The 27,673-nt window shown below is 37.6% G+C and overlaps 1 protein-coding gene across 2 annotated transcripts in view; it reads left to right on the top strand.

The window, feature by feature from the left end:
* Positions 1-24,789, top strand: part of LOC131688718 (uncharacterized) — a 215,915-nt gene extending 191,126 nt beyond the window's left edge. For both annotated transcript variants that reach the window (XM_058973185.1, XM_058973183.1), the window contains exons 2-4: positions 10,244-10,957; positions 11,155-11,701; positions 24,292-24,789. In XM_058973185.1, coding sequence (XP_058829168.1) covers positions 10,244-10,957; positions 11,155-11,701; positions 24,292-24,317 — 1,287 coding nt within the window. In that variant the 3' untranslated portion in view covers positions 24,318-24,789. The remainder of the gene's footprint in view (positions 1-10,243; positions 10,958-11,154; positions 11,702-24,291) is intronic.
* Positions 24,790-27,673: the final 2,884 nt, after the last annotated feature.

Genomic DNA, 27,673 nt, shown 5'->3' with positions numbered 1-27,673 from the left:
ACGGCAACGGCATATAACTCATCGATAAAGTGACTGGATCTTATTACTTCAGAGCAGGACTTTAAGAATTCAAACAGTCCGAGACAATTGGATTACGCAATTACATGACTTGGTAGAATCAGAATTATTTCGGTCTGCAGACCACGGAGGCTCGTTTCATCCAGGTTAGTAGTAGTAAAAAATCTCATCAAGCCAATAAAACAGCTGCACATTCTTTGTTCCAAGCTAATTATTTAATTTTTGCCTCTCACGACACCGCAGCGAATACCTAATGCTTTTTTGCGGTGATACCAGACAGGTCGTACTTTTTTATGCGGAGAACTACATGTTTGAAGCCCCTCCCTGCTGGATGTCTGGATATATGGGCAAGAAACGTTTTTATCTGACATCCGTGGATCAATGGCAGCGGTTAAATATGTAATCAGATTCTTCATTGAATGTCATTCCGGGTCAGTTTTTTTAGCTGAACTTGGGACGTGATAATTGGTGAACTGGAATAATGATTCGAAGTAGCAGTTGGTGGGTAATAAATTGAATATTCTGAAGTTTTTTATTCAAATGCCTAGTATCAGCCAGTGGATCTAGTTTAAAATAATAGTTTTTATACATACTAGAGAATTACATAAAATTTACATTAGCCATCAATTGGTATAATAATCATTTTTTGTTATATTTCTATAATTTCTATACATCAGATAATGATAATGAATGTAGTGTTGAGCAAAAATACGCTATGAAAATTGGCCGATTTTGAGGCTTGTTCCACCTGTGTGCTCCGTGTCACTATTGCCAGCAACGGATCCTCCTGATGTCGTTCCGTACAATTGAGTCATTAACCGATACAGCTGACTTCAAAAGTATGTAATCGAACAATTTTTTTATTAATTTTTTGTGCGATTTTGTATTGCATGCAATTTGTTTTGGAGCATTGAATTTACGGAAGAACAGCTTTCATTCAATCACCTTGACCTCCTATCCTTTCGAAAAGTTAACTATCAGTAATGCTAACCAAGGTTACCATATTCACAGATTTTTCTGTAATGTTACAGATTTTTTTTTAATTTTTTATCACAGATTCTTTTTCACAGATGATAGATTTTTGGCATTTTGATAAAAATTTCACAGATTTTGGGAAATATTGTGATTTTTCACAGATTTTTTAGAAATTTATCACAGATTTTTTTCCTGTGTTAGTCATCACAGATGGTAAAAAGATTTTTTTGGCCGAAACACAGATTTCAATGTGGCATCCCTGATGCTAACCTCTGCGACTGCCACTCTTGGCATGTTAAACCGATAGTCTCAAACGAGGAATGGTTTACATTTTCCAGAAAAACAATGAAACATTTTTAGGAACGTGTTCAATGAAAAATAGAAAGAGAAACAATTACCGGAACGGTGAGCATGAAGATACGGTCAAAATTCACCTTTCTATTGGACACTCTGAGAAGAGATAGCATGAATCGAACCTGCGATCTCCCAGTCTTTAGTTGGGTGCGTTAACCACTACGCCATCGACGCACTGTGATGATGTCGTCACAGATTCCCAACAGTATCGTGACACCGCCACAGCCCCAATATCTACTAATTGACCCATCGACCACCAATGTCTCTTATAAGCAAATCGTAAAATCAACCCTCCGAAGTGGCGCAAATGGCCCACTGAACGAGAAGTCGCTTGTGTGCCAAGACGATATCGTTTGATTTTCGTAGCAGCGTGCACTCAGTGCACTAGCGCGACTTCCGGAAGGTTAAACGTTACCGATCTCTTAAAATATAAGAAATGCTCCTCATAGCCAGATATCCGGAGTTCAAGATGCTTATTTGGCCAATCCTATTAATACAACAAATCAAAAATTTCCAAAATTCTCGGCAGCCAACTACCCAGAGCAATTTTTACATTATAACACTATTGACACACTTACTAACAACTTTCCCCTTCTCGTGATACATGTGGAGATTCAGAGGATTCCTCGGACTCTAGCAGCGACATGTATCGAACCAACATTCCTTCCTTTTCCAAAAGATCTGCATTCGGACGTGACCGTCGCACAGTGGCTGGAGGCTGGCCAAAACCTCAAAACTTTATTTTTGAAATATTAATATTTTCTGTTTTTACTAAATTTCTCATGTATTGAATGATGTATATTCAAAATATTATGATTATTGGATAAGAACACGATTTTTAACATGAGTTTAAACGTAGCAAAGTCCGGACTTTTTAATGATTTTCATTTCCGAAACCACCATTGCTCTGTTCACTTCAAATGCATGTTGCTCTTTTGATTTTGGCTGGATTTTAGCACAACTAGTTTCATTGTGTAGAGGAACGAAAGAATTTGGTTAGTGAATAAAATACATTTGGTAAATTTGCTTGGAACTGTGACTTTTTAGTTCAAATATGGTGGTCAGATCAAAAATACTTTTTTCACTAATGTATTCTGAACAAATTTCGAAATCATTTCGGAACGGTCACATAGTATACATTCTCTACTTTTCGAATATCATGGTCTCGTTCTGCGCGTCGGTGCGCAAAAAGTTTTACGGAGATTTTGAAGCTTTGTTACTGATATGGAGGCGCAGGGTGCTTTGTGTAAAATAGTTAGACAATCTACAGTAAACCAATACATTATACAATATATTTAAAGTAGTATTCTTCATTTTTTATGATATTGCTGACATTAGTGAACAGTAATGGAAAATCTATCATGAAAACGGGATCATAGTTATAAGAAAGGTTCAATGACACTGTATGGAAAAATGCATTTAATATTTTACGACTTTTGACATAAAAAATGAGCTCAGTACCTCAAAATTAGCTTAAATTGTGATTTTCAGCCAAATTAGGTAACATTTGAGGTTTTGTCCGACTTTCGTTTGAAGACCCGCCACTGTGCGTCGCCGGTATTGATCAGCATGCAGGGATCAATATAGATTGCATAATGTGGTCCATCATGTTATTCCCAAGCATGTTATTCCAATGAACATTTTGCATTCTCAATTGTTTCTGGTCAATAACGGAGCAGGAACCACAGGCGATCTCTTATGCTTATTGTTATCCTTATTTTGAAAACCAAGATGGCGACTTCCAATCGAGCAAAATTGTTTATAATCGTAACCATAAGGGTATTTTCGAAATTGATTTGACGAGGATGATGGAAATTAATAAGTGACGTCATTTTGAAGGCTAAGATAGTGACTTCCGGTTGAGCAACATTTTCTATAATCATATCATTACTATATCCCTATACATCTACTACATGATTTTCTTATTACGGAAATACTCATATTGTTGAGGTTATGGCTTTCGACATCGATTTTCGTCATCTACTCGTTAATCCCATTCTGAAAATATGGTCATTGTTGAGGTTATAGAGACTTCATCTAAACCGGAAGCCGCTATTTTGGGTTGTGAAATGGCTTCAGGCATCGATTTCCATGGTCTAGTCGTCAGCTCCATTCCGAAAATACCCATGTTGTTGATGTTATGGAAAATTTATCTAAACCGAAATCGCTAGTTTAGTTTTCGAAATAGTTTCCGACATCGATTTCCGTCATGTATTTGTCAACACTATTCCGACATCCTATTCCGCCATGTACTCATCAACCCCATTTTTAAAATAGTTAACTTTTATTAGTAATAGTTAGCTAAGAATATGTTAAATTGTGTACAACTTCATACGGTACTGCACGTACTCAAACTTTTTTTACGTTCGTAAACAAAGAGTTCGTTATTTCGAATTTAGTTCGTAAAAATAGGTTTTTTCCACACCTATTTCTTCGATTTACAGAATTACAAGTTACGAGAGTAAACCTATCATTCTTCAAATTTGCTTGTACTATATAAGATGACGCTTGCTGTTGGTTTGGAGGTACTGGACACAGATTGCGCTGATTGCTGGTTAGAGCTGCTTTTGCAATTATGATTATTGTTTAAGCTACAAACGTAGCAGCTGCTTAAGGCTCAAGTGATGGCACTGTAGATGGTATATGCTGGATTTGATCGCCGTAGTTAAATTTTTCTAAAGCTAACGCGCAGGATTTTTTCCTTAATATGTGGGAAGCATTATTCATATAAGGGTATTGCGTAGCGTTTTTTCGATGAAACGCTATTGTTTTGGTGAACGTATTCTTATCTCCTCTGTTTCACTAAAAAACTGTATCTGGCCAGGCTTGTACTCAGAGGGGAGGTTAGAGGACCAAATCTCCCTCCATTAAAAAATAACTAAATGTTACTAGTCGACTTGACTTGGAACTAATTTTGTCAAAGATTCCGGCGTGGAAGATGGGCAGATCATTCGAGAGAATCTCTCCGACAGAGAGAGGAAGGGGATTGGTAGAGTTTTCGCACGTTTTGTAAGTGCAGATAATCAACAAGTGTTCCACTGTAAGGCAGCTGATGCAGTAGGATTGTCACTAAAAACTGTGTATCACTTGTATGAGCTGTGTGAAATCTGTAAAGTACTCTTTGTTCCACTCTGTCGTCACAGATAACTTGTTATTAGCAGTCCAACCACAGACTAACAGACATAACACTATGAAGGAATTCCCTAAAAAACATTGATCCGACAATTTTTCCAGAACACTAACTCCACCTTTTATTCAAGGTCCCAAACACTCATTTACTGGTGGGTTACCCCTCAGGTTTGGGAGCAATTTTTCACTAGTTGTCTATCCCCCATATGCTTGTTCATATGTCAGTGGCGCCATAATTTCAAATGTGGCCACAGTCCCAACTACAAATATATTTAAGATGACCGTTAAAGCAGGCGAAGATTTGTTTTTAAGTGTTATGTCTGTTAGTCTGTGGTCCAACCGAGTTCTATGCAGTAATGACCGGGACCTAGCACAACTTCGAGGGCTTTGCTCTGTAGTTTTGCTTTAAGCAAATTTCAAAACAAAATAGTCTATTTCCATCAAAATTTGCATTTGTAATTCAATTCAACAAACCTAAAAACAACGGTAAATAATTAACGTTGTGCTTATTAGAAAAAAATTGATACCATAGATAATTAATTTTGGCGAAGGTGAATCCATCAGTTTGTTCTGTTCACTATAGAGTCTTGGCGATATTTTTACAGAACAAAAACATATAGTCAATGCCCAGAGAGCGAACCATTCACTGGTTGTTTTATCCTTTTTGTGCCATTTGAGATAATTTAAGGTGATTTTTGTACCCTTTAGGGTACACATAAGGAAGAAAAATGTATATGAAAAAAAAAATAAAAACAGAGCTACAAAAAAGTCAACAAAATGAACGTAATGGATCCACTGAGTTAGACAAAGAGAAAACAAAAAATTAAGAGATTGAAAACAGGAAAACGGGAAAAATGTTTTAAAAAAAATTCAAAACAAATGAAAGGAAAAAAAGCGACCATGGAATAAACAAATTTTTCAGTATGTATTGGAAAATAATGAAATGGACGAATTATTTTTTGATGAACCAGTTTAGAACTGAATAAGTGCAATGGAATACTAGAAGTAGAAATAAAAGGAATCAATTGGACGGAATAGATTGAAGGAAAAAAAATGAAAAAAATCAAGTGAAAAGAGACCAAAAACAGACAAAAGTGAAATCATAGAAAATATGTAAAATCAAAATAGTTTAAATCGGTAAAAATAGAAATGCTGGACGAAATGGGAAAAATAGGAATATAACAATATACAAAAATAAGAGAACTGAAAGAATAAATGAGTAAAATAATAAATAAATTCATATAAAGTAAAACTTAAAATTAGATGAAATAGAAAACAGAAAACATGCACAAAACACAAAAAGATCAAAATAAAATATTCGGAAACATGTTCAAATGATAAAATGAACGAAATTCAAAACAAAAACTTCAAAATTGTCTAAATGAACAAAAAAGGAAAGTGCTAATGGAACACAACAATAAAAGAAAATTGAATAAAATCCATGCAAAGAAAAAGCATAAATTTACAAACTGATAAATGGAGAACAAGAAATTCGCAACAAATTAAAAAAAAATAACATGAAAAAGTAGAAGAAAAAAATTATTCTTTAGAAAATGAGAAAGATAATAATGAAAAATATGAAAAAACTAGTGATGGGCATTTTCAAAAATAAAACCGAATTTGAAACGATTAAATGAAAAAATGTTTCAAACCTCTAAAAAAAGTTTAAAAGATTTATTGTAAAAAAATCGCACCGTTTTCAATGGGAATTTTGGAAGCAAAAATCGATTTTACCAAATAGATTTTATTGAATCAACAAAATCGATGTTGTCAAACATTAAATCAAGAAAATCAGATACAAAAAATCGACTTTTCGATGTGGAAAATCGAATTTGAAATAATCGCCTCGACATCCCGTTGGAGAAAATACTTAAACAGGTTTTTATAAAAAATAAAAAAATGCACAAATAATCGCAAGGATTTTTTTTTTAAATTAATTAAAAAAATAATGAAATCAACTGAACAAACGGATGAAAAAGCAAATAAAACGATAAATACAAAAACTTAAAAAACATCAAAATATTAAATGAATCGAAAAACTGAGCCAAAAATTGGAAGAATTTGAAGGAAAGAAACAGCAAGAATGGTAAAAATATAGAAAGGAAAATATGAAGCAAAACATACAAAACAAAATGTAAAATAAGAATACAAGAAAAATTAGAAAGACTAAAATACCTAAAAATGGAAAAAGAAACAGCAAAAAATGCATAAAATTAAAATATGAGACACGAGAATAAGAGAAAAAATTGCAATGAATAGAAACTCTAGATTATATGAAAAATATGAAATTTCTCCGAATAAATGCCAAAAAATGGAAAAAATATTTTAATTAAGAAAAAACTTTCGGGTTCTCGTATTCAAATAATATTTTTTAAGTGAACACGAGAAATCACTATGAATCGTCTTCTTTGTGGTTTTTCTTGTTCTTTCTTAATTGATAATGGAATATGCGTTTCGACTTCGTCTCATCAAAATCCGACACTAATTTAGTGGCAGGGTTAAGCTAGCGCCGGATTGACAGTAGCTACAAGAAGCGAAAGCACAATTTGTGTTTCTGAGACAAAGTCGAAATGCCAATTTCTTAACTAATTTAGTTATAAGTTCTGTGCTCTGCACACATGGTTTTCAACAATTTTCTCCATAATGGAGAAAAACTTTTACCTAAATTGCTCGCTTCTAATGAGAAATATAGCATAATGTTCTTTCTTGATTCGTTTCTCGAGTCCTATTTGACCAATTGAGCACTCTAAAAGAATGTTCCTGAGTTTTCTTCTTCTGTCTAATAGATGCTTTCGTAATTCATGTATCGGTTACGATAGATTAAAATAAGTAGAAATAGAAGTCGCATATCTTCCTGAAAAGATCAGAAATGCCAATTTGAGCAAAAAATACTGTTTTTTTTAACTTATTGCAAAGTTTTTTTTATAATTCGTTTATTTCACACGGCTCATAGCGGTAGCTTAACGGAGCCGTGGATCTTTTATATGTTTCCATGTTTCCATTTCTGCATCTTCCGTGCAAGGTTGTCGTTGATGAGCTGTCTGATTACAGTACTTGCACGTAGGAGTTTGCCCCTCATTTGCATAATTGTAGTTCCGTGAGTTTTGACTTTTATTGTCAAGTAGGAGGGCATAGGCCTTTCAACACGCATCCTCACTACAAAAACGCCGTTAGGAGTACCCGGGAAGAAGTTTCTCCAAGTATCAGGTGAAACGGATTCTACTTCTCCGTATTGCGACATGCATTTTGCAATTGGCTCAGAAGGGGTACGAGGTGATAGGTCATATAACCTTACATCTATATAATCATTCTCAATATATACGGGAATCTTAATTCCAACGTTGTCACTTTCAACCACGTGTTTTATGTTGTTCTTCAAAACGAAACGCTCGGCTTGTGCTAACGTGTTGAATGATATTAACACTGCACTGCGAAGATTATCATACTGAAGGTACAACACTTCCGTAAGTCTAACTTGCATTTTTACCTTCAGAAGGTATTCCACTTCACTAAAACTCGGTCGCTTTAAACAAAATTTAAAGTCAACGACCGCAGCGTTGGGTCGGAGTAGAGCTTTTTCGTCAACTTTACTCATGATGACAAGAATAATCCGATGTTTCCTTTGTTCTCGAGACAATGCACACTAGATCGAGAAGCCTGTTGTACGTCTGACTGCGGCAAAAGCAGAAAGTAGACTGATTGCAAAGTTTTGAATTAATAGTAAAATACGAATCAAAATCAATTTTTCGAGAGCCCGAAACTCAAAAATACTTAAATAATTGGTCAAAATCCATAATTGCAGTAAAGTATGAAATAGAAAATAAATTTCCGCCTTTTAAATCACAAAATTACAAAAAAACGATTTAAACGTATTATTACCCACTGCACGTTTATTGCATCATATTTAGTAATTTCTATTTTTGACAGGACGTACATTTGACCACAGTTCAGTTGCAACACCTTCATTTTGTTCTTGTCCATAACACCACTTGCGACGTCGTTATAATTTTTACCAGCCCCGTGAACAAGAGCAGGTTTTTGAGGGGTTCAAACTCCTCCCATGAGAGTTTTGAATTACTTTTAAAAAATTTGAATTGCGAGTCGTTTTGACACACAATGTCATTTAAGTTCGGTCATTCTAGAAACAAGTCTTTCTAAAAACCCTGCGGGGATGGCTGTAAAAAGATGTAAGTCAAGTTGGTCGGCATTGGTGGATCGGTTCATGTCTCAACAAGTTTCGATATTAACAACAATTGTGAGTAGATCAAAGCTAAGTATTAGCTAAAGAGGAAATATAACGAACGAATAACACGAACTTGGAGAAAATCGGAATATCATTGTCTAGAGAAATTTAAACGTAGGTGATCTCGGCGCCAGAGTGGCTGAGAACTACATGGCTCACGAAAACGAGTATCGTTATAGGGAGAAATTCCGCCGCCGGAAAACTCTCAATACCAGCTAGTAAATAATTAGGAACTAGTATCGCGAAGACGGATAACAAACCCTGCGAAGATGATTGTAAAGAAACGTAAGTCGTTATGCTCGGCATTTCTGGATCGGTTCGCGTCTCAACAGGTGACGATATTTGCAATTGACCTGATCAGGTCAGTTATACTACCATGGTTGTGGGCGTAGCGTATTGGTAAATCGATTTGCCTTGTACGCAGCGCACCTGGATTCGAGTTCCGACCCCGCATATAGGGTTGTAAATTTTTCATAAGAGATTTTTCTATCTCGAAGAGGAGAACGACCTTAAGGTTAAAACCTCTATAATCGATATAAAAAAATCAAGAGCACAATGTAAAAAGAGCACAATCGCTCGTGAAGTAATACCTAATGGTGGCCCCAAAAGTATTGGAAGGAACAAGAAGGTTAGGTTTAGTCGGTAGGCTTACTACAAACCACTCCAATAAAAATCCGACACTACCATAAGCCAGCAGGCGGAGATTTCTGATCAATAACAATTTGTTGAACCACGACACCACAAAACTCTGCCCTCCGGGACTCGGAAAAACCTTTAACGTTTGAGAGTTTCTATAGCTTTCTTATATGAGGACGAAAAAAATCAAAACCCCTCCCTTGAGAATTTTCTGTGCACGGGCATGATTTCTACAATGGAAAATATTTGCTTTTAGAGAAAAATATTTTTATCTCATTTACAAAATTCTCACGAAATAAAAAAATGTTATTTCACCAAATCACTAACATTGGTTATACCATGAAATGTTTGATCTTCTGATTGAGAAAAACACATATTTGTTTTCCAACATGCAGCAATTTACGATTTAGGCAGGCAGTCTTAATTAAATAATACCAATATTCAAACTCTCATTTTCAAATAAATTGTTACTGAAATATTATTTGTCAGAAACACACCACCCCCCCCCCCCCTCCCTTCCCTCTCGGCGGCTCTGGGTTTAATTCGTCAATTTTTGTGATGAAACAAAGCTTTTTTAACTTCAAAGCAAATAAAAATGACATTATTTTCAACATTTTTTTGATTTGAGAATGTAATTATGTTTCGGAATAACTTTGACAATACATAAGAAAATCGAAGAAGAACCGCATTGTAACTGCATTATATTAAACATGTCGCCAACTATTAGAAAATTATATTTACTGAAGATATCTCAGAAAACTTTGGAAACTGAATTAAATAAATCTAGCCACTCAAAACGTCGAGTGGAAATATTACATGGCAGATATGTGTCATATTATATATCATACTATAACTCTAACCAATACCAATCTCTTTCTCTCCTTGCAGATGGCCAACGAATGGGAAGCACCTTCCCGCAAAACCTCGCAATGCCTGTCCGATGGAAGCAACAGCAGCGCAAGTTCCCCACATTCCAGCCTTCAGCACATCCCAGCCTACAACTATTTCGACAGTGCCAACCAGCAGCATTATCTGCACTATCCGGCCACCAGTAGAACCAACCACAGTAGAAGACTCAGTGCCACGAATGACGTGAGGAACTATCATCACCGGGCGATGGAACGAGCCGCATATGCCAATCGAAGTTTCATACACCACGAACAGCAGCAGTACGCGCCACAACGGGCTGCCGGGTTTACCTTTGAATCGTCGCACTACGGAATCGATGATTCCGATCGTAAAAATGATCGCCGCCGCCATAGTCTGTACCATATCGCACAGCTGAGTGCGTCCAAGATGGATGATTTGAAACATCGGTTCGATGAGTACAGCTCCTCGGCGGCAGTTGGAAGAGGACCTCATGCGGGGGGTGGAGGCGGAAGTCGACGCCCGAGCCGGCAGAGCGGTGGCAATCAATTTACTGCTGATGGTGGTAGACTGAATCTTGGTTACAGCGGTAGCAGAAGTTTGGAAGTTTACGAGCCTAAACCGTACCGAATCACGCAGGCCGAAGCTAGGCAGAAAGGTGGCAGTAGTGCGAAAACACCAAAACGTGGCTCAAGGTCGTCACAAGGATCGACTGACAGTAGTCACAGTTCACATGTAAGTAAGGGTGTGGGAGAATGGAACGAAATGAGGGTTGCTCGAGTTTTCAGCGGAAAATTTATTGGTCAAACGGAAAAATTTGATAAACTCGAACAACCCTATCAAAACCATTCGTGAAAGTCGCTTGAAGCGTATAGCATACATAGATCGGGGCGAAGCTACCGACTAATGCTGCCTTCTTCTGATTCTTTCAGAGTGCCTCGTCCGGCTCGCTACTGTTGACGGTAGCGAATTTGGAAAATTTTGCAAAGATCCACAAAAAACACGAACCCAGTTACGGCACCAGCAAAACCATGGAAGAGTACCTTTCCTCATCAACCGGAATGGTTCCGACTGCGGCCATATTAGACGCTGTTGGTAGCAAGTATAACAGCAACTTCATTTTGAAACAGACCCACGCCGAAAACGACACCAGTTCAACGGATCAAATCGAAAAAGACTATCTCAAAGTTAATCTGCCGACTGAGTCGGCCATCATTTCGATCGAGGAAATTGCCTCGGATCTGCAGCAACAACGACAACAGCTACAGGATCAACAGAATCGAGCAACGAAAACCAAAGATCCGGACTCGGAATCGGTGGCCAGTTCAACGCATTTTACCATGATCAATGGTGTGGGCGGTCCCCAGCGGTTGCCCAAGAGTGGCATCTGCTCCCGAGGGCACCAGATCACGGTGCTGATCGTGACGATGAGCATCGTTTTCATGGTCGGGATCTGCGCGGCAGTGTTCTTTCTGGAAAGTGAGTATGACATAGTGTACCAGATTAGTTCTGAGTTGGAAACGTGTTGAAAATTGTGTACATCATGTGTCGCAGCAAATCATCTTGTTAAGTCGACTGTTGGTGTGAATGTCATGAACTAAAAAGATTGTTTTTTTATTATTTACCACGGTGTTCGAGTGTTATCCTTAAAAAAATAAATTTAAAATTTATTATTTAATCAACTAAATCCAAAACATACAGATTTCGATAATATTTCACCAGTATTTTCAATCTTCGGTGACATATGATTTGAAACACAACGTCAATCAAAATTATTTCCCATTTCGAAATATTTCTAATGATGAACCATTTAATAACGGCAATGTGATCAGTTGATTTTCTGTTGTTTGTATACTGTCTTCATGTGACAATCAGGTTCAGGCTAAAACAAACGTATCAAGCTGAGACAACTACCTCACACGGTGTATTTATTAGAACAACTTTATGCATAAACATTCAGCATCTCTGAAACTTCGGAATATGAAAGAATGGACTTTCCCCTTTCATTTGAAACTAAGATCAAAATGATCCATCGGGGGGTCTAGAGCAACTTTTTTTTAAGTTTTTTTTGTAAAAATATTGGTTTTACTACTCGATCTAGTTCATATTTCTGTCCCTAGATGGTGCTTTAGACATTCGAAAAATACTAAATGTGAGAATTGGATAGAAAATTTAATTGTCTATAAGTTTGTTGACAACTAAATATTGATCTGCAATCACCCGGAAGAGTTGATTAAGATTGTAACGAAGTTATATTTATGATAGTTTCACACGATGCTCAGTGGTTTGGAAATATATTTTCTTGCACTTATTTCACTACCAAAAAAATAATTGGGTTTAGTGGCATGAAAATATTTGACGGGTTTCATTACAACTTCTTCGTTGACAATTCCTATTGACGTTCTGAAAATTAGGATGTTTGACAGAAACAGAATACTATTTGTGCTTTTGGTTCAAGTTTGTAATCTTTCCCGATAGGTTCGAAGGAACTACCATTCATCGGCAGGTATTGCTTGGTTACAAGGGTTTGCTTACATTTATGTTTTAGAAAAGACGATACGTCGCATAATTTAGGTTATGATCGTTTAAGTCAGCTATTATAATTCTGTTCAAGACGAAATGTTGGGACACACAGTTTGTAATTGAACGCAAACCACAGAAGTAACTGTCCAAATTAATGGTTAGCGTGAAACGATTTATTCAAATTTTTTCCGCAAAGTATATTGTGGCAGTTGGATTTTACGGCCATTTCCTATCAATTATAAGAGGAATCGTTAATAAATTGATCCTAGATTATGCGAAATGTATTACTTTTGAAAACAAAATATGATTTGAGTACAAGAAAAACCTTATATACATACAAATCCACGAATATATCCCAAAAAAAATTATCCTGATCCAAAAACTCAAAGTTTTTTGTTCACTGTTTGTCACATTGAGTTAATTTTTAAAAAGATAATCAGCGTTTTTAATCAAGCATTGCAATGAAATTCGCGAAATATTAAAATTTTGTTAACAGTTTCATTGAGTTTGTTCAAATATAAAGGTTGAAGTTCAGGACAAGTGAATTTTATACGAAGATGCTAACAAAGTAGGGGGTTCGTGCAAGAATAGTTATCAGTCATCTCGGAAAACAATCGAAAAAAATTAAAAAAAAGGCATACATCATTGAAAAAGCTGTTTCTGTGGGAGGAATCCCACCATCTGGGAAAAGAATATTAATGTCATACTAGTTTGGTCAACACTTATCTAAGACTTCTCATCCCAAAATATTAATGGTGCCCTATATCAGGTGGAATCTGGAATTATAATTTTCAGCTAAAACATGAGACTTTCCAAGCTCTAAAATTCCTCTGAATGCACTGTTCAAATAAACACAGGTATTTGACAAATGAAAAAAGTGCGTGTGAATTGAATTATAAACCACTAGGGTTTCAGTGAAACTAACTTAGACTTAGACTTTGATAAAATATTAAACAACTTTTCCGGATAATTTCAAATCGGTTTTTAGTTGTTGACAAAGTTGTAGACAATTAAAATATCTATCAGATTCTCACTTTTAGTGTTGTCTAAAGCACCATCTAGGGACAGAAATATGAACTAGTTCTATTGTAAAATCTGTTTTCACGAGAAAAAACTTCAAAAAAAAGTTGCTCTAGACCCCCCGACGGATTATTTTGATGTTGGTTTCAAATGAAAGGGGAAAGCCCATTCTTTCATATCCTGAAATTTCAGAAATGCTGAATTTTTTTGCATAAAGTTGTTAAAAAAAGACACCGTGCCTCAGACTTAATCATTGTGGCCAACCTATCAGAACATAGTGTCTGTCTTTACTTTGAAGTTTGTCTGTATGGTGCGTGTCTTGATTAGTTTGTTGTCGTTTTGTATGATGTAAATTGCGAATCAAAATGTAAAATAATTTCCAATAATTATTGTTCGAAAATCTCGCCAAATTAATATCGACATTTTTTTATTTTTCTGTGGAAAGCAACTATTAGCAAATCACTTGGTTTTGCTATATTTTCCATGAAATGACTTCCAGTGAAGTACTACGTCTAGTATTGTTTGTAAGATTTGAATGTTGCCAGTGAAGTGCCGAAATGTAAGACTGTTATTTCTGTTCATGGAGAAAGTTATGAATAATGACAAATATGGCTAGGAAAATCAATTGACTTTAATTGATTAACTGATGACCCGCAAGAAAGGGGCTTGCTGAGGATCACAAATTGTGCCTACGTTTTTTTGGAGCTAGCGTCAATTCAGCGCTAGCTTGGTCCTGTCACTATGTTAGTATCGGATTCTGATGACACGAAGTCGAAACGCAAATTCCATAACTAATACGAAATAGAGGAATGCTCGACAAACATATTCAACCTTAAGGGGTTTCATATTTATTTATTTATTTATTTCTCATTTTTCATCTGACCCGTGTTGGTCTACATGAAATTTATTGTTGTTGTTGTATGGGAAAAGCCCATTAAAGGTTCACTTCAGAAGCAGACCTCGAATGCGCGTAAAAACCCATAATCTTTTCGTACATTTTTGCCTTTCTCAATAGAAAGGTATTGCAATTGCTCTGAAAACCGACTTTTTAACGGAGGGCCGAGTGACATATACCATTCGATTCAATTCGTCGAGTTCGGCAAATGTCTGTGCGTGTGTATGTATGTGTGTGTATGTGCGTCTGTGTGTGTATGTGACCAAAAATGTCACTCATTTTTCTCAGAGATGGCTGAACCGATTTTGACAAACTTAGTCTCAAATGAAAGGTACAACGTTCCCATAGGCTGCTATTGAATTTCTAATGGATCCGATTTCCGGTTCCGGAATTACAGGGTAATGAGTACGATCACGCAGAAAATGTCGATTTTAATAAATTCTGCAATGAATGTATATAATGGTGAAAATTTTTCCAAAATGTAACCACAACTACTTCAATTTGTAGTATTAGGTCACTGACAGCCATTCAAAGTCTCTTTGGCCGCATTGGCCACCATCATCAGTTCCGGAAGCCCCGGCGGAAGTATATAAATTCAGAATAACAGTAACATTCAGAATAACGGTTTCTCGGAGATGGCTAGACCGATTCAACAAAACTTACTCTCAAATGAAAAGTGTTGCGCCCCCGTAAATGGCTATTTAATTTCATCCCGATCCGACTTCCGGTTCCGGAGTTACAGGTTGTTGCGTGCGATCACATAGCAAATTTCGATTCAAACCGATACTCCGACGAAAGCAAAAAAGGTAAAAAAATTAAAGGGTTGTGTACAGAACACGACCACGGTGACATTAAAAATGTAGCTTTTTTCAAGAGCATGTAAATGAATTTTATCTATCACACATATCGACTCACGTTCTTGCTCACTCACCTGTTTTCATATGTTACAATTTGCTATATACCCTCCCCATTAAAACATAATTTATTGAAGGTCTTTTAACGGCAATCTATTAATTAATCAAGTATCTCACTAGGTGATTGGCATTATTTGGCTGATCCATCTAGTAAAAATAGGCTGGTCTGTCCAGAAAATATATTCAAAAGAAAAGTTCCATATTGATAACTGTGATGAGGAAGCCCACGCCCGCCAACGGAAATATACAGATTCTCCATGAAATATGAAATTTCGTTTTCCATTTAAATTTTCAATAATGTACTAATGAACTTAAGTAAACAATCTTAAGGTTAAGTATTTCTTGATCGATTAGTGCTTGAACAAATGAAATTATTTGATAAATTACATTGTTGTACAACGTTCGCACTACCGTTTAAATCGAGTTTTAATGCTATCTTGGTAACAAGGTAACATTTTTCTTGTTGCCAATTATTATAACGTGTTATAACTCTGTAGTGTAAACATTGCATTATTTAACCAATTCTGCAGCGTTTTATGTTATATAGGTGTTTTATGTGGTAATAGGACTGACATAATTATATCTTCAGTACAGCGGCTTGTTTCATAATTTAAAAGATTTATTTTAAAATTTAAATTGGAACACCCAACCGTTCTATTTGGTGTATACATACTTTAAAATGCGATTAGAACTGTGTTTTAAATACATGGGGCAGGACAGATACTCTGACTGCATAAACTGGGAAAAGAATTTTAAGTCCAGTAACGCTTAAGACATGGCTTGAATTTTAATCGAAAAAGAACACCCGCTTAAACTGCTGCTGGGACGATAAGTTCTGTTTTAAAATTTTCCGTTTTGTGCAGTAAGAAAAAAAAGTGTTTGAAATTAGAAAACAAAAAGTTCTGCTGGGAATGTGATTGTTTCCGATGCAATTACACTCAGGTTTTTTTACGCGGGAGATACAGGCCGCGTAAATGAAAACCGCGTGAATTTCAAAAAACGCTTAAATTTCAAAATCCGCGTAAAAAACCTGAGTGTACTCTCAAATATAAAATACTACGCTGCTGAATAGTGCAATAACTACAGAAGCACGCTGTCAGATGCCTTACTGATAAAACATATAACCGAAATATGAAACATATGAAAGCCACTAGGCTCTTTACCCTACGTAGCTACAAAGCGCCGTATACATGGATTAACAAGTTATAACGAACACGCATGCATAAAAATATTTTTTTTTTCAACGCAACACTCTCAAGCAGCACACATAAGTCGCATCCTGCTGTATTTAATTAAATCCAAACCACCCCACCCACCCACTTCGCAAATCATTCTGTGACACGGTGCTGGTACCCGAAAAATCCGCACACGGTCACCGCTGCCGAAAATGCACAGCATCTACCGCTTAGTGTAGCGTCCAGACGCTGCAGCCATGATCTTACCCGTTCGACATAATAACGAAAACTGATTCAAACGTGTACGCGTCACCTCTATTTATAAACTAACCGTAGGGTGATGTGCCTATTATGGCAGTAGAGCCTATTGTGACCCTATTTCGTACCCCTTGGTTTCGAACGAAGCATATGAGATAATGACACTATCGATTTGGCTAAAACAGGTGCGAAAAAATAAGCTCAAGTTTTATTCTTTATTTGTTGTGCACATATGTATTTAGAACTATTCTCTAAATCCAACTTTTAATTAAAACAAAATCACCTTATTGAAATATCTACTAATCCGCCTCACTCACGCAGTGAACCGAAACTGGATGCAACGGCGCTTAGCAAAATAAACTTTTACGAGCCAGCATTTGCCGCCTCATATCTCGTTGTTCCAGCACAAATATACTAAACATTGCACTGATACGTACCCTTATTTTAGCTGGAGAACCTTTTTACGATAATTTCACTTTAAAATCACTCGTCAAACACTAGAATAGGCCTAGTGTTATAATAGGATAAAACTAAATACGGGGGTTCCTATTATTGGCATGTTTTGCTGATACACTACCACAATCAAAACCAACTTTTTGTATCCATCATACAGAAAAGAATCACCAGTGCGGCCAAAGCAAAACATGAACTTGTAAATATAATGTAATGCAATTTCAGGTATAAGTAATCAATTACTTCAAGTTATTCAACTAATTGTTGATTGCAGATATTTTATTTTCATCTGCACATACAATTCGGATTGGGAGAAAGCAATGTGTGATGTGAAACTTGTCATTCCAGTTGCAAACCTTCGAATGGTTTTTTTCTGCGTGCGCAATTCTGGGCGCTCTTCTACTAACAGCTGATGAGTTTCATTGATGTGCGTGATGTTTACGTTTGTTTTGATCGGCTAAAAAAAGCAGAATGATTCGTTTTACAAATCACACGTTGGCGTCCATGATCTGGATACCTAGTTATAATCGACGCAAATGGAATATGAGGCATTGCGTTTCAACTAGATTGTTTTTCGATGAGGTGGAAATTGGCACACCCATGAGGCGATAATTGGATCGTTGAGGTGGGAATAGATGCACAGAATGGAACATTTATTTTCATTTATGCTGAAAATTGAGGCAATTCTGCTAAATAAGCATTATATAGATGTTTAAGAAACAGTACACTGATACTTTATTCTGAGAATAATATGGCTTCTTTTAAAGTTGTTCAAAAAATAGTGCGACCCACTCCCTAATGGTGCCAAAATAGGCTCATCACCCTATATGGTTTAGTCACTTAGGTGCGAGTGTGTGCAAATGCCAACGTTGCCGAAAATTGATAGCGCTTATTGCATCGCCCGGAGACGATGTTGCTCGGATAAGAGCAACAACTAATTTAAACGGGCATGCGTCGCTTCTATTTATGACTTTTCGTGTTTGATTGAGCAACTAAGATGCCCTCTAATGACGGCTGTGTCTGAGAAATCTGCCTCACGAATGGTAATTTTCCCGTTTTTCGTGAACTTTTTAATTTTACCAATTTTCAAAAGTCTACTTTTATTGGGGAGATATTAAATTATTACCAATATTTAAGTTAGGTGTTTCTGAATCGGTTGGTGTATGAATGATTAAAATCCATCTAGTAATATCGGAGTTATAAGCGTGCAAACCTTACATAGTTTCTTTACATGGGAGATAGTTTAGATTTTAGAATGACACCTAGCCCCAGATAGTGGAGTAAGACATTTTTAATGTCAAAAAGGTAAAAAACTCGCTAAAAAATTTCGATAAAATGTCTCTCAAACAACTTGAATTTACAGTTCTAGGTCACCGACGGCCAACCAAACTTTTGTTGACTACATTGACCACCATAGACGGTGCCCGGGAAAAGCGGCCATCTTTCAAAATAGTCCCAAATGATAGCTATAATATCCCTACAAATGTCTATAAAATTTCGTGGGTCCGGAAACATGGACTAAACCATTCGGTCACATATGAAATTCCCATATAAGCCGGAACTCAAATTTTTTTTAAATGGGGGGATCCCATGAAATTTTAGAAAAAATTAAGTAAATGCATGAAACGTCGAGATTTTATGTTATCCCGAAAATGTTTTGCCATTCTCTACTGATTCTTACGAACTTGATTTCAAATGAAAGATACAGTAATGCCATTGACGGCTGCTGAATTTCATTCGGTTCTGACTCTTGGTTCCGGAGTTACAGGTTGGTTAGTAAGGTTACACTGGAATTTCCCATATAAATCAGTACAATCGCAATACCTCAGAGGCTAAAAACCAAATTACTTCAATTCGCACGTCTAGATCACCAATTGCCAATCAAACATTCTTCGAATATATTGTCCACAATCGACGACTCCGGAAGTCCCGGATTCCGGGCATATTCCACAATTTAAGTCACATCGGTTCTTCGACGTTGACTGAACCGATGTTTTCAAACCAAGTCTCAAATGAAAGGCAAAATTTGCGGTTGAGTATTGTATCGCCACTCATCACCGCTCGCCTACCCCACTCCCCCTTTTGCCCTTACACCTCGCTCCTTCATCACTCCTGTCCCTTTGGACCACCCTCACATCCGCATTTCCTTCATCTACCCCGTATACCGAAATAAGGATTTCTGACGCATCCTCCACACCCACTCTACTAAACCCCCTCCACTTCCAAACCCATTCCACCAACATTTCAAAATATAATAACATGAAGATAACATTGAACTCATATTGATTAAGTTATTTGAATATTAGGGGAGCCCGGGGCGTTGGCGGTAAGTTGGCGAAATCCCTTTGTCTTCGTTTCTATTAGACATATAGCGCTGCCTCTCATTGTGTACCTCAAGTTATGTGAAACCCATTATCCAATGTGTTTTCGTTAAAAGACATTTTGTTTTGTAAAAGTTGTGGGCGAAATTGTGTTTTGAAGCATACCAAGTAATTTTTTTTTTAAATTTTAAACACTTTGTGTTATTTAGGGCGATTTTAAATCTAATTCCCAATTGATTTTATTATTTTTTTCGATAGTGCGTAAAAAGAGCTTTCAGTATCCGCATAGATATTAAATCTATCCACGAATAAAAGTTATTTTTTAAATAGTTTTTTTGTAAAATATGCGGTTGGAGTAAGTTGGCGGTGACGCACGCGGGGCAAGTTGGCGCTACTATTTACGGTGCAAATATAGTCATCAAATATTTTTATTTTTGGAATTCACTCCAAAGTAAACTTTGTGTATCTCGTCAATGCAGGGGATATTTACTTCGGCCAATCACCTGAAGAATTTCGACAATATGCTTTTGAATATGGAATACGCGTCAAAGTAAAATGCCGCGGTATTGAGACTGAAATATATTGGAAATTGTCGGTTCAATTTTATTGAAAAGACATTCAGCACGAACCTTTGATATAATTGAATCTCCATTTTCTGGCGTATTCATACATACCGCCAACTTACCCCGGAGCTGGAGTAAATTGGCGGGTTTCCCGCGTCACACATTTTTGTCTATAAAAACAAAGACAATGCAACAAACACTTTAATAAAATTCAGGGATGTTGGCAACAGCCACATGTTCTATTTTGCAAGATCTATCTATATCAAAGCGGTAAAAATGGAAACTGAAAACACCGCAAACTAGCCCCGGTCTGCCCTATACTTTTTTGTTTAAAATGAGTCTGCGTCTACTTTCGTGGTGGTCATGGGATACGTGCTAAGTGAAATAAGAATGAAATAGACATTTCCACAATTCTATTGAACTGGCTAGAGTGAACTCCCTTTTTGTGATGGGGTTTCGTCGAGTAGTGTAATGTCGAAGCGCAGCTGCTCGCAATCTTTTCAGTTTACGTAGCCGGTTGTTGGACCATGCTGATTTTGTTCGGGGACGAGGTACATGTATACTGAAAAGCTGTTTTAGCGCCAGTTTTACGGCAGCATCTACATCGATCGCGAAATTCAAGAAAGTCTCCCAGTCGATTGTTTGTAGTGAGTTATAAAGTCTAGAGAAGTCAGTCTTCGCAAAGTTGAACTCCCTTTCTTCCTCCATCTCGTCATAGAGTGCGAACAAATCTGCGTTACTAGAAGTGGAGGATTGTGTACATCTACAGCAACTAAAGGCTCAAGTGCCTCTGGAACGGTGCAGTTCATTGAAGCTTCTTCATTTATAAACAGGAGGCCCAGAATTCGATTTCATCTATTATTCACTGTAGAAATTTGTCGCTTCTTCAGTACAGACATTCCGTCCAGTAAGATAGTACTCACCCTCGAAAAGGTTGAGACAGAAGGGTCTGGGAAGGCATACCCGGAGGCATACTTCCAAAGAAGTCCAGGTTGATTGTAATCACCAAATAGTAGATGTGCCGTGTTGGGTTCAATGGAAGTTGCGATGTCAAGTGCGTAGTCTATGTGCTTCTGAACAATTTCTACATCACTTGCGTAATCGGGGGGAAAATATACAACACCCACATAAAGATTAGTATAGGGGCCACGAAGATTTACCCAGAGTTGTTCGAGATAGTGAGGGTCATTTATGTGTTTGGATGAGAGTCGGTTGGAGACTGCGATGAACACACCACCACCACGTTTCTTCCCTGCACTATGAGGATCGCGATCATTACGATATACCGAGTACCTTGAGCCAAATAATTGGAGCGAGTTGATTTGATCATTCAGCCGCGTTTCGGTTAGAACAATAACATCATGATCAATATCCGAAGCAGTGACGAACAGCTCATCAATTTTTGTGCGTAGCCCTCTCGCGTTCTGATAGCAGATTTTAAGATTTCCCTGCAAGTTTCCTCTTGACGGTTGAACGGTGTTAGGTCGAGTGGTGGTGGAAGCAAACGCCTGTAATTGAGGTGGGTTTTCAACGGGGGCAGCATCTGTATGTCCTACTTCGGAAGGAAATATACCTTCATTGTATTTACCTGAGAAAACGGATACAGGAATTCCATGTCCTTCGAGTTGGTCTGACTTGTTTAGAGCGTTATCTGACCGGAAAAGGTTGTTGTATCCTTCAAGTTCTGTGGTAGACGGATGGGTGTCGATGACGGAATCGACCTGATTACGTCTTGTGACAGGCTCCAATATTGGATCAAACTCAGGGTGTGTATTATCTCGAGTACCTTCGGGAGGACACCCTCCTTAGCTTTACCTGACCGGGAAAGGTAACTTGCAAGTTCCATGGCAAACAGATGGGAGTCGATGATGGAGTCAAGCTGATTCGGTTCGTTGGCAAACTGCAATTGAAGACCAAATTCAGGGCGCGCAGTATCCCGAATAGCTTTGAGAGGACGCATACCCTCCTTAGCTTTACCTGACAGGGAAAGGTCGCTGCTATTTCATCTAAGTTCCGTGGCAATCATATGGGTTTCGCCGTGTTGCATTTGTTGCTATGTACCTACCGTAGTCGATGAAGCGGCGTGACTGCCTAAGTTGAGTTTGATACAGGGGGTACACAGAACTTCAAAAAGTATGATCAGTTGGCGTTTGATCTTCAGGATTTCTTGTCACATTTGCATGGGGACTTCTTGCATGTGGCAGCTTTATGGCCGTACTCCGAGCAGCGATAGCAGCGTAGCACGTTTACACATTTAGAGAGCTGGCACCGCATCCAACCTAAGTTGACATGTTGTAGTTGCATAAGCTTTTCAAATGTTTTGGCATCAGCTTCAATAATGGCGGACATCGGATTATCTGAGTATTTTTCGTTTCGCACAATTCATATCACCGTTATGTTGGAAGGCTGAGGAAAATTGTTTTGCTGAATTAGTTTTTCCACAAAGTTTTCCGCAGTGATGTCGTCAGCAAAATCAGCAACTTTTACTCTGGGTTTTAGAGCTTTCTGGACATCGGCGTTTTACTTCTCAGAGAGATTTGCTTACACCGTACTGAGCAATCTGAACGCTGATTCACGGCAGTCACATTTAACAGTTGCTTCTCCATTGGGTCGGTAAAATACTTCTTTGACACCCAATGAAACTGGGTCAAGCTTGCATTCGATTTCCTGCTTTGTAACAGTCGCGACATGCTGCTCGATTGGTTTAATGATGACCGTTCGCTCTCGATTCACAATTGCATTGGACTTAACCGAATGTTTCTGCATTTTGGGCGTATTCTCATTGCCAAGGTTATCACTGCTAGGTGGAACAGTCAAAAATCGACGCTTGCCCGACCGAAGTTGACCTACGTCCACGGAGTCGCAATTGTTAGATTTTGACTGTTTGTACACCGGAAGATCACCTGCAGACATGACGGCAGCTTCCCTCTTTCTAATTGATGCGCTTGAACTGGCTTGAACGACGTCAGCATATGAACAAACATTTATGTTTTCGCCGGAGTTAACATTCACAGAAGCTTGTTTGCTAGACTGGAAAAAGTCCGCGCACCAGACGCAGCTTCGTGTGCCCTCGTCTAACAATCGACACAGTTGCGCAATCTTGAATTCTGGGCGAATTAAGTTGAACACGGTATCTCGGTTGGCGTGGCGGATGCCGCTGTGGAACCAGTCTACAAGTAAGAAGGTGATTAAATGTTGTTTGGGTAGGATTACTAGGAACTTAGCTTCGGTCGGTATGTAGGGTGCCGCACCGATTCGGCCACGACTCCGCATTCTTATCGAAGAACGGCTACTTGGTGTAGATGTCGCTGGTCGTATCCACAACGTTATGACGTCGATCCGGTGGGCCTTGAGTTTGGACGAGTACGGCGATTTCATCAGGATAAACATCGCCTTGCGCCATCTTCCACAGCTCTTCTTCCGCTAGTCGCAACTCATCGCTGGTAAGATTGCCAAGCTCCTTAGTTTGTCCTTCGTCTCAAATCTTTGTCATCGAATCCGCTATTTCCTTCGGTGCTCTTCTGGCGTGAATACCAACTATCTGAAGCGAAAAAGACTATATGTCACATATTCCCTAATCTTGTACTCAACAAAAGTTGTCTGCCGACTTTATTGCAGACACGCTAATGATATGACCATCAAGAATACGTCAGACAACGTTAATTGACCCCCTTCGACAAAAAGTTGGGGAGCAAGTCGTACCAAGTCGTAACGCGGGTGGCGGCGTGAAAACTGCCAAATAGAGGTTGAGAACAACTTGTAGTAACATCTGATGGTGCTCTAAATGTATGTGATCCCAGACCGACTTGAAGAGATCATCGAGCCTGGTTTGCATACCATACATAACTGGAGTCACTATTCTTTATTCACCCACTACAACTTATCTTTGTAGTATATTTAAAATGACTTTATTAAATATTCACAACGTTTTAATTCTTTCGTTTCAGTGCGTGCCAGGGAAATGCCCAGATAAGAAGCTAGCCAACGATGGACCGAAAAATCGAGTCCGGAGTATAACGAAGCCGCCACTATGAACTACCAATTACAAACAAACAAATACGTATAGCCATATTCAATTCAACATTACACAGTACTTACATGCTAGTTATAGTAATCTGTATCTGCAAGTGACTACATATTTAAGTATCATAAACTTCGATGGTACATGGCCGTCGTACTTGAATTTAGGATAACTGTACGTACACCCTTTACACGAGCAACCAAATCTGGTGGAAGCTGGTGTTAAATCACGATACAACGATGATTTCAACAAAAAAAAACATTTTCTACGACAAGTGAAAAACAAGTCAGTCAAGAAAGCATTTAAAAATGCCCCTTACTATCCAACTCAATTTTCTTCCCTGTGAGCATAACGCTTCCTCAAAACATACGCTACCACATATTATTTTCTGTGATATTTATTAACTTATTTAAATTATGCCACGATACGTGAAATAATACAAAATGAAGATAAAGATTGTCTGGTGATGAATTGAAAGAAATACCCTTTTCTCGTATTTATTTAATGATGGCATGAAAAAAAACCCTTATTGCATTGTCTTGTCCAATTCCATTTGTATTAACCTCGTGTTGGCTCAAAGTAATTTGGAGAAGTGAAAAAGTTATCCGAAAAAAATGGCATTATAACAACATTTTAAGAAGAAACTTAAAACAATTAGCAAGCTAATCATTTTTATGCAAACTTTAAATGCTTAAAATCCTTTCTTATCGAGATTCGAATACCAGCAAAAAGCGCATTATTAAAATAAATTTTAACATATGTAAATTCTTTGTTACAAAGCTACCATATCTAGGGCATATTACTAGCCAAACAGGCAGAACAATGGAGAATGCAGATTCCTAAAAATATTACAGAGCTCAAATCTTTTCTAGGTTTGTTAAATTATTATAATAAATTCATACCTCATCTTTTTTCAAAGTTGTATCATTTTAACAAATGATATTAAATTTGTTTGGAACAATAATTGCACGAAAGATTTTGAATAATGTCTTTAGTAAACGTAAGTATGGTGGCAAATATCAATTTTGGATACGTAGACATCCTACTATTACAACCTCTGCAACTCAAAAAAGTCCACATTGTACGGTTTCATATGATAACTCGCAAAGGAAAAGTTACCATTTTTATTTTTGAAGTCCTCGCCATCTTTGTTTTTAGAATGACGGCGAACATCAATTTTTGGAATTTTATGATCCAAACAGCGCAACAGCAGACTCATAACAACGTAGTGAATGTTTATTTAGCGGTATTAAAATACCGTAAAACGGGAGAACATTGATATATCCGTTATAAAACGTTATGTTCAATTTTATTCTGACTGTAGAGCCGTTGGAAAGAGATGCATATAATTTCGATGATTTTTAAAAATGCATCACAGGTGATCTGCTCATAGAGCAAAAGGTTTGTCCAAACGTTTCGGCCAACCATGTTTATGTATGTAAAAAATTGTTGTAAAAGCTCATCAGTTTTTGTTGCTAAAGCAATATTTTTAATCAAATTAGGCAAATCGTTACCAGAATTTGTTTTTTATTGTTTGTGGCACTAAAAACTGGATTCTAACCGCACTGCGCACTTACCACTCTTTCATTAAATTCTTTTCATAGACTGGTTAGTTCGGCTGGTCTGTCTACGAAAGTACCATCTCTATCACTGGAAATCAGAGTTTACAATTTTCGCATTCATGAACAGAATAAGGCGATATTTCACCTACTTCGACCAGCAATAAAAAAGCAACCATACGATGTAACATTGTTTGCTCTCCAACTTTTCTCGACAAGACAGCATTGGATCTCATCTTTTCGCGGTATAATATGAGATGATATTTTCGCGCCTAATGTAAAACTGCCGAATAACTAATGGATTCGAAAAAAAATCACAAAAATGAGTAGATACAGGTCATTAGAATGAAAATACTGCAATAATGCGGGGAAATAAATTCTATAATGTAATATATTAATGGTTTTTCTTGAACTTAATTTATCACGAGGTTCGATGCTGCGAAATTATCACGCTTCCATAATGCATTGTCAGCAAATTCTCGCAATTTCTTGAAAGGTGAAAAGTGGGGTCCATGCCTACTAAGGATGAAAAAGCTGTGCGATAAACTGCTTGTCGTGAGAATGAGCGAATATTTTAATCTCTGCTGGAAATACATGTGTATTGACAGCTCGCAGTTTTGAGATCACTCGCACTTTGAAAGTGCGGAGTCCAGGTTGGTGGGAAGTGCGCAATATATACTCTTTATCGTAATCGCTAGAAACCATCTGCTCTAACTAAAATCGTGAACAGAGATCCGCTTTTCCCATTTGTGTTAACGGGCTATATTTGCACTCGAAATTGTATATACAAAGAATATATCCTTGCAATCAAGTAACATAAATGGAATGTTTACCTTGTAGCATGTTCACCTTTTTCGTAATTTTTGTCATTATTCGTTCACTACGCTCACTATGCCAAAACGCATCACATCAAGAAATATTCAGACGCTTGTGTACAAATATTCCCTTGCATGCAATTTTAGCCTATTTCGGATGAACTTTCAAAATATTCCGTCTCACCGAAACCCAAATGCGCATTAGAATGAAATGGATAGATACGAATGTGTTAAGAGGAAAGAGTATTCTTAAAATTCAAGCGAGAGAAATGGTTGTCGAAAGAGTAGTATTTGTAAAAATACGTACTTCCGACTACGAATACTCGAATCACTTGACGCCTATCTGAGGATCTACAGAACTGCAACTCGTCCATTTCGATCCTGATCGTGGAAGAGGCAGCAGTGTGAAGTTCTTTTTTTAGTATCGCGGTGTGTTTTAAAAGGTAGTTTGTTAAAAATGTGAGAAGTTCTTTTAGGATTAAATTTATTAAAAAAGTTCCTTTCCGATAGGCATAGCTAGTGCGGTCAGTGAATTGTGCGGTCAGAAATACAAATTTGAATTCGCTACATTTCGTGCGAACTTGTGTGTGAAAAGAAGGTAAGATTAAATAATTATTGAGTTGTGTGATAAAAAGCTTCAAAGCGTCGAATAGCCGATCGACGGCTTCCTTTCTTTTATTGCAAAAGTTTGGAGATTTTCCGCCATCCGCGTTCTAGCGACGCATACGCTCGGCACACCGCCCGTCTCGTTTGCCACCCTGCTGACCCCACGTTCCGGCTTCGAAAGTTCCCGACGCTTTTGGCAAAAGGTCGGAAGGAAGCTGCAAAATCATCAACGCGCTTCGTTAGAGCGACGGCCATCTTCATCGTCGAAAAGTTGGCCGAATTCAACACCCGGTAGGCAAAGGCCTAAATAGCGTCATCATTGCGACGC

Source organism: Topomyia yanbarensis, chromosome 3 (assembly GCF_030247195.1).
Source record: "Topomyia yanbarensis strain Yona2022 chromosome 3, ASM3024719v1, whole genome shotgun sequence".
Taxonomy (NCBI): domain Eukaryota; kingdom Metazoa; phylum Arthropoda; class Insecta; order Diptera; family Culicidae; genus Topomyia; species Topomyia yanbarensis.
Note: the sequence above shows the minus strand (reverse complement) of the source record. Positions and strands in the feature narration are given on the sequence as shown.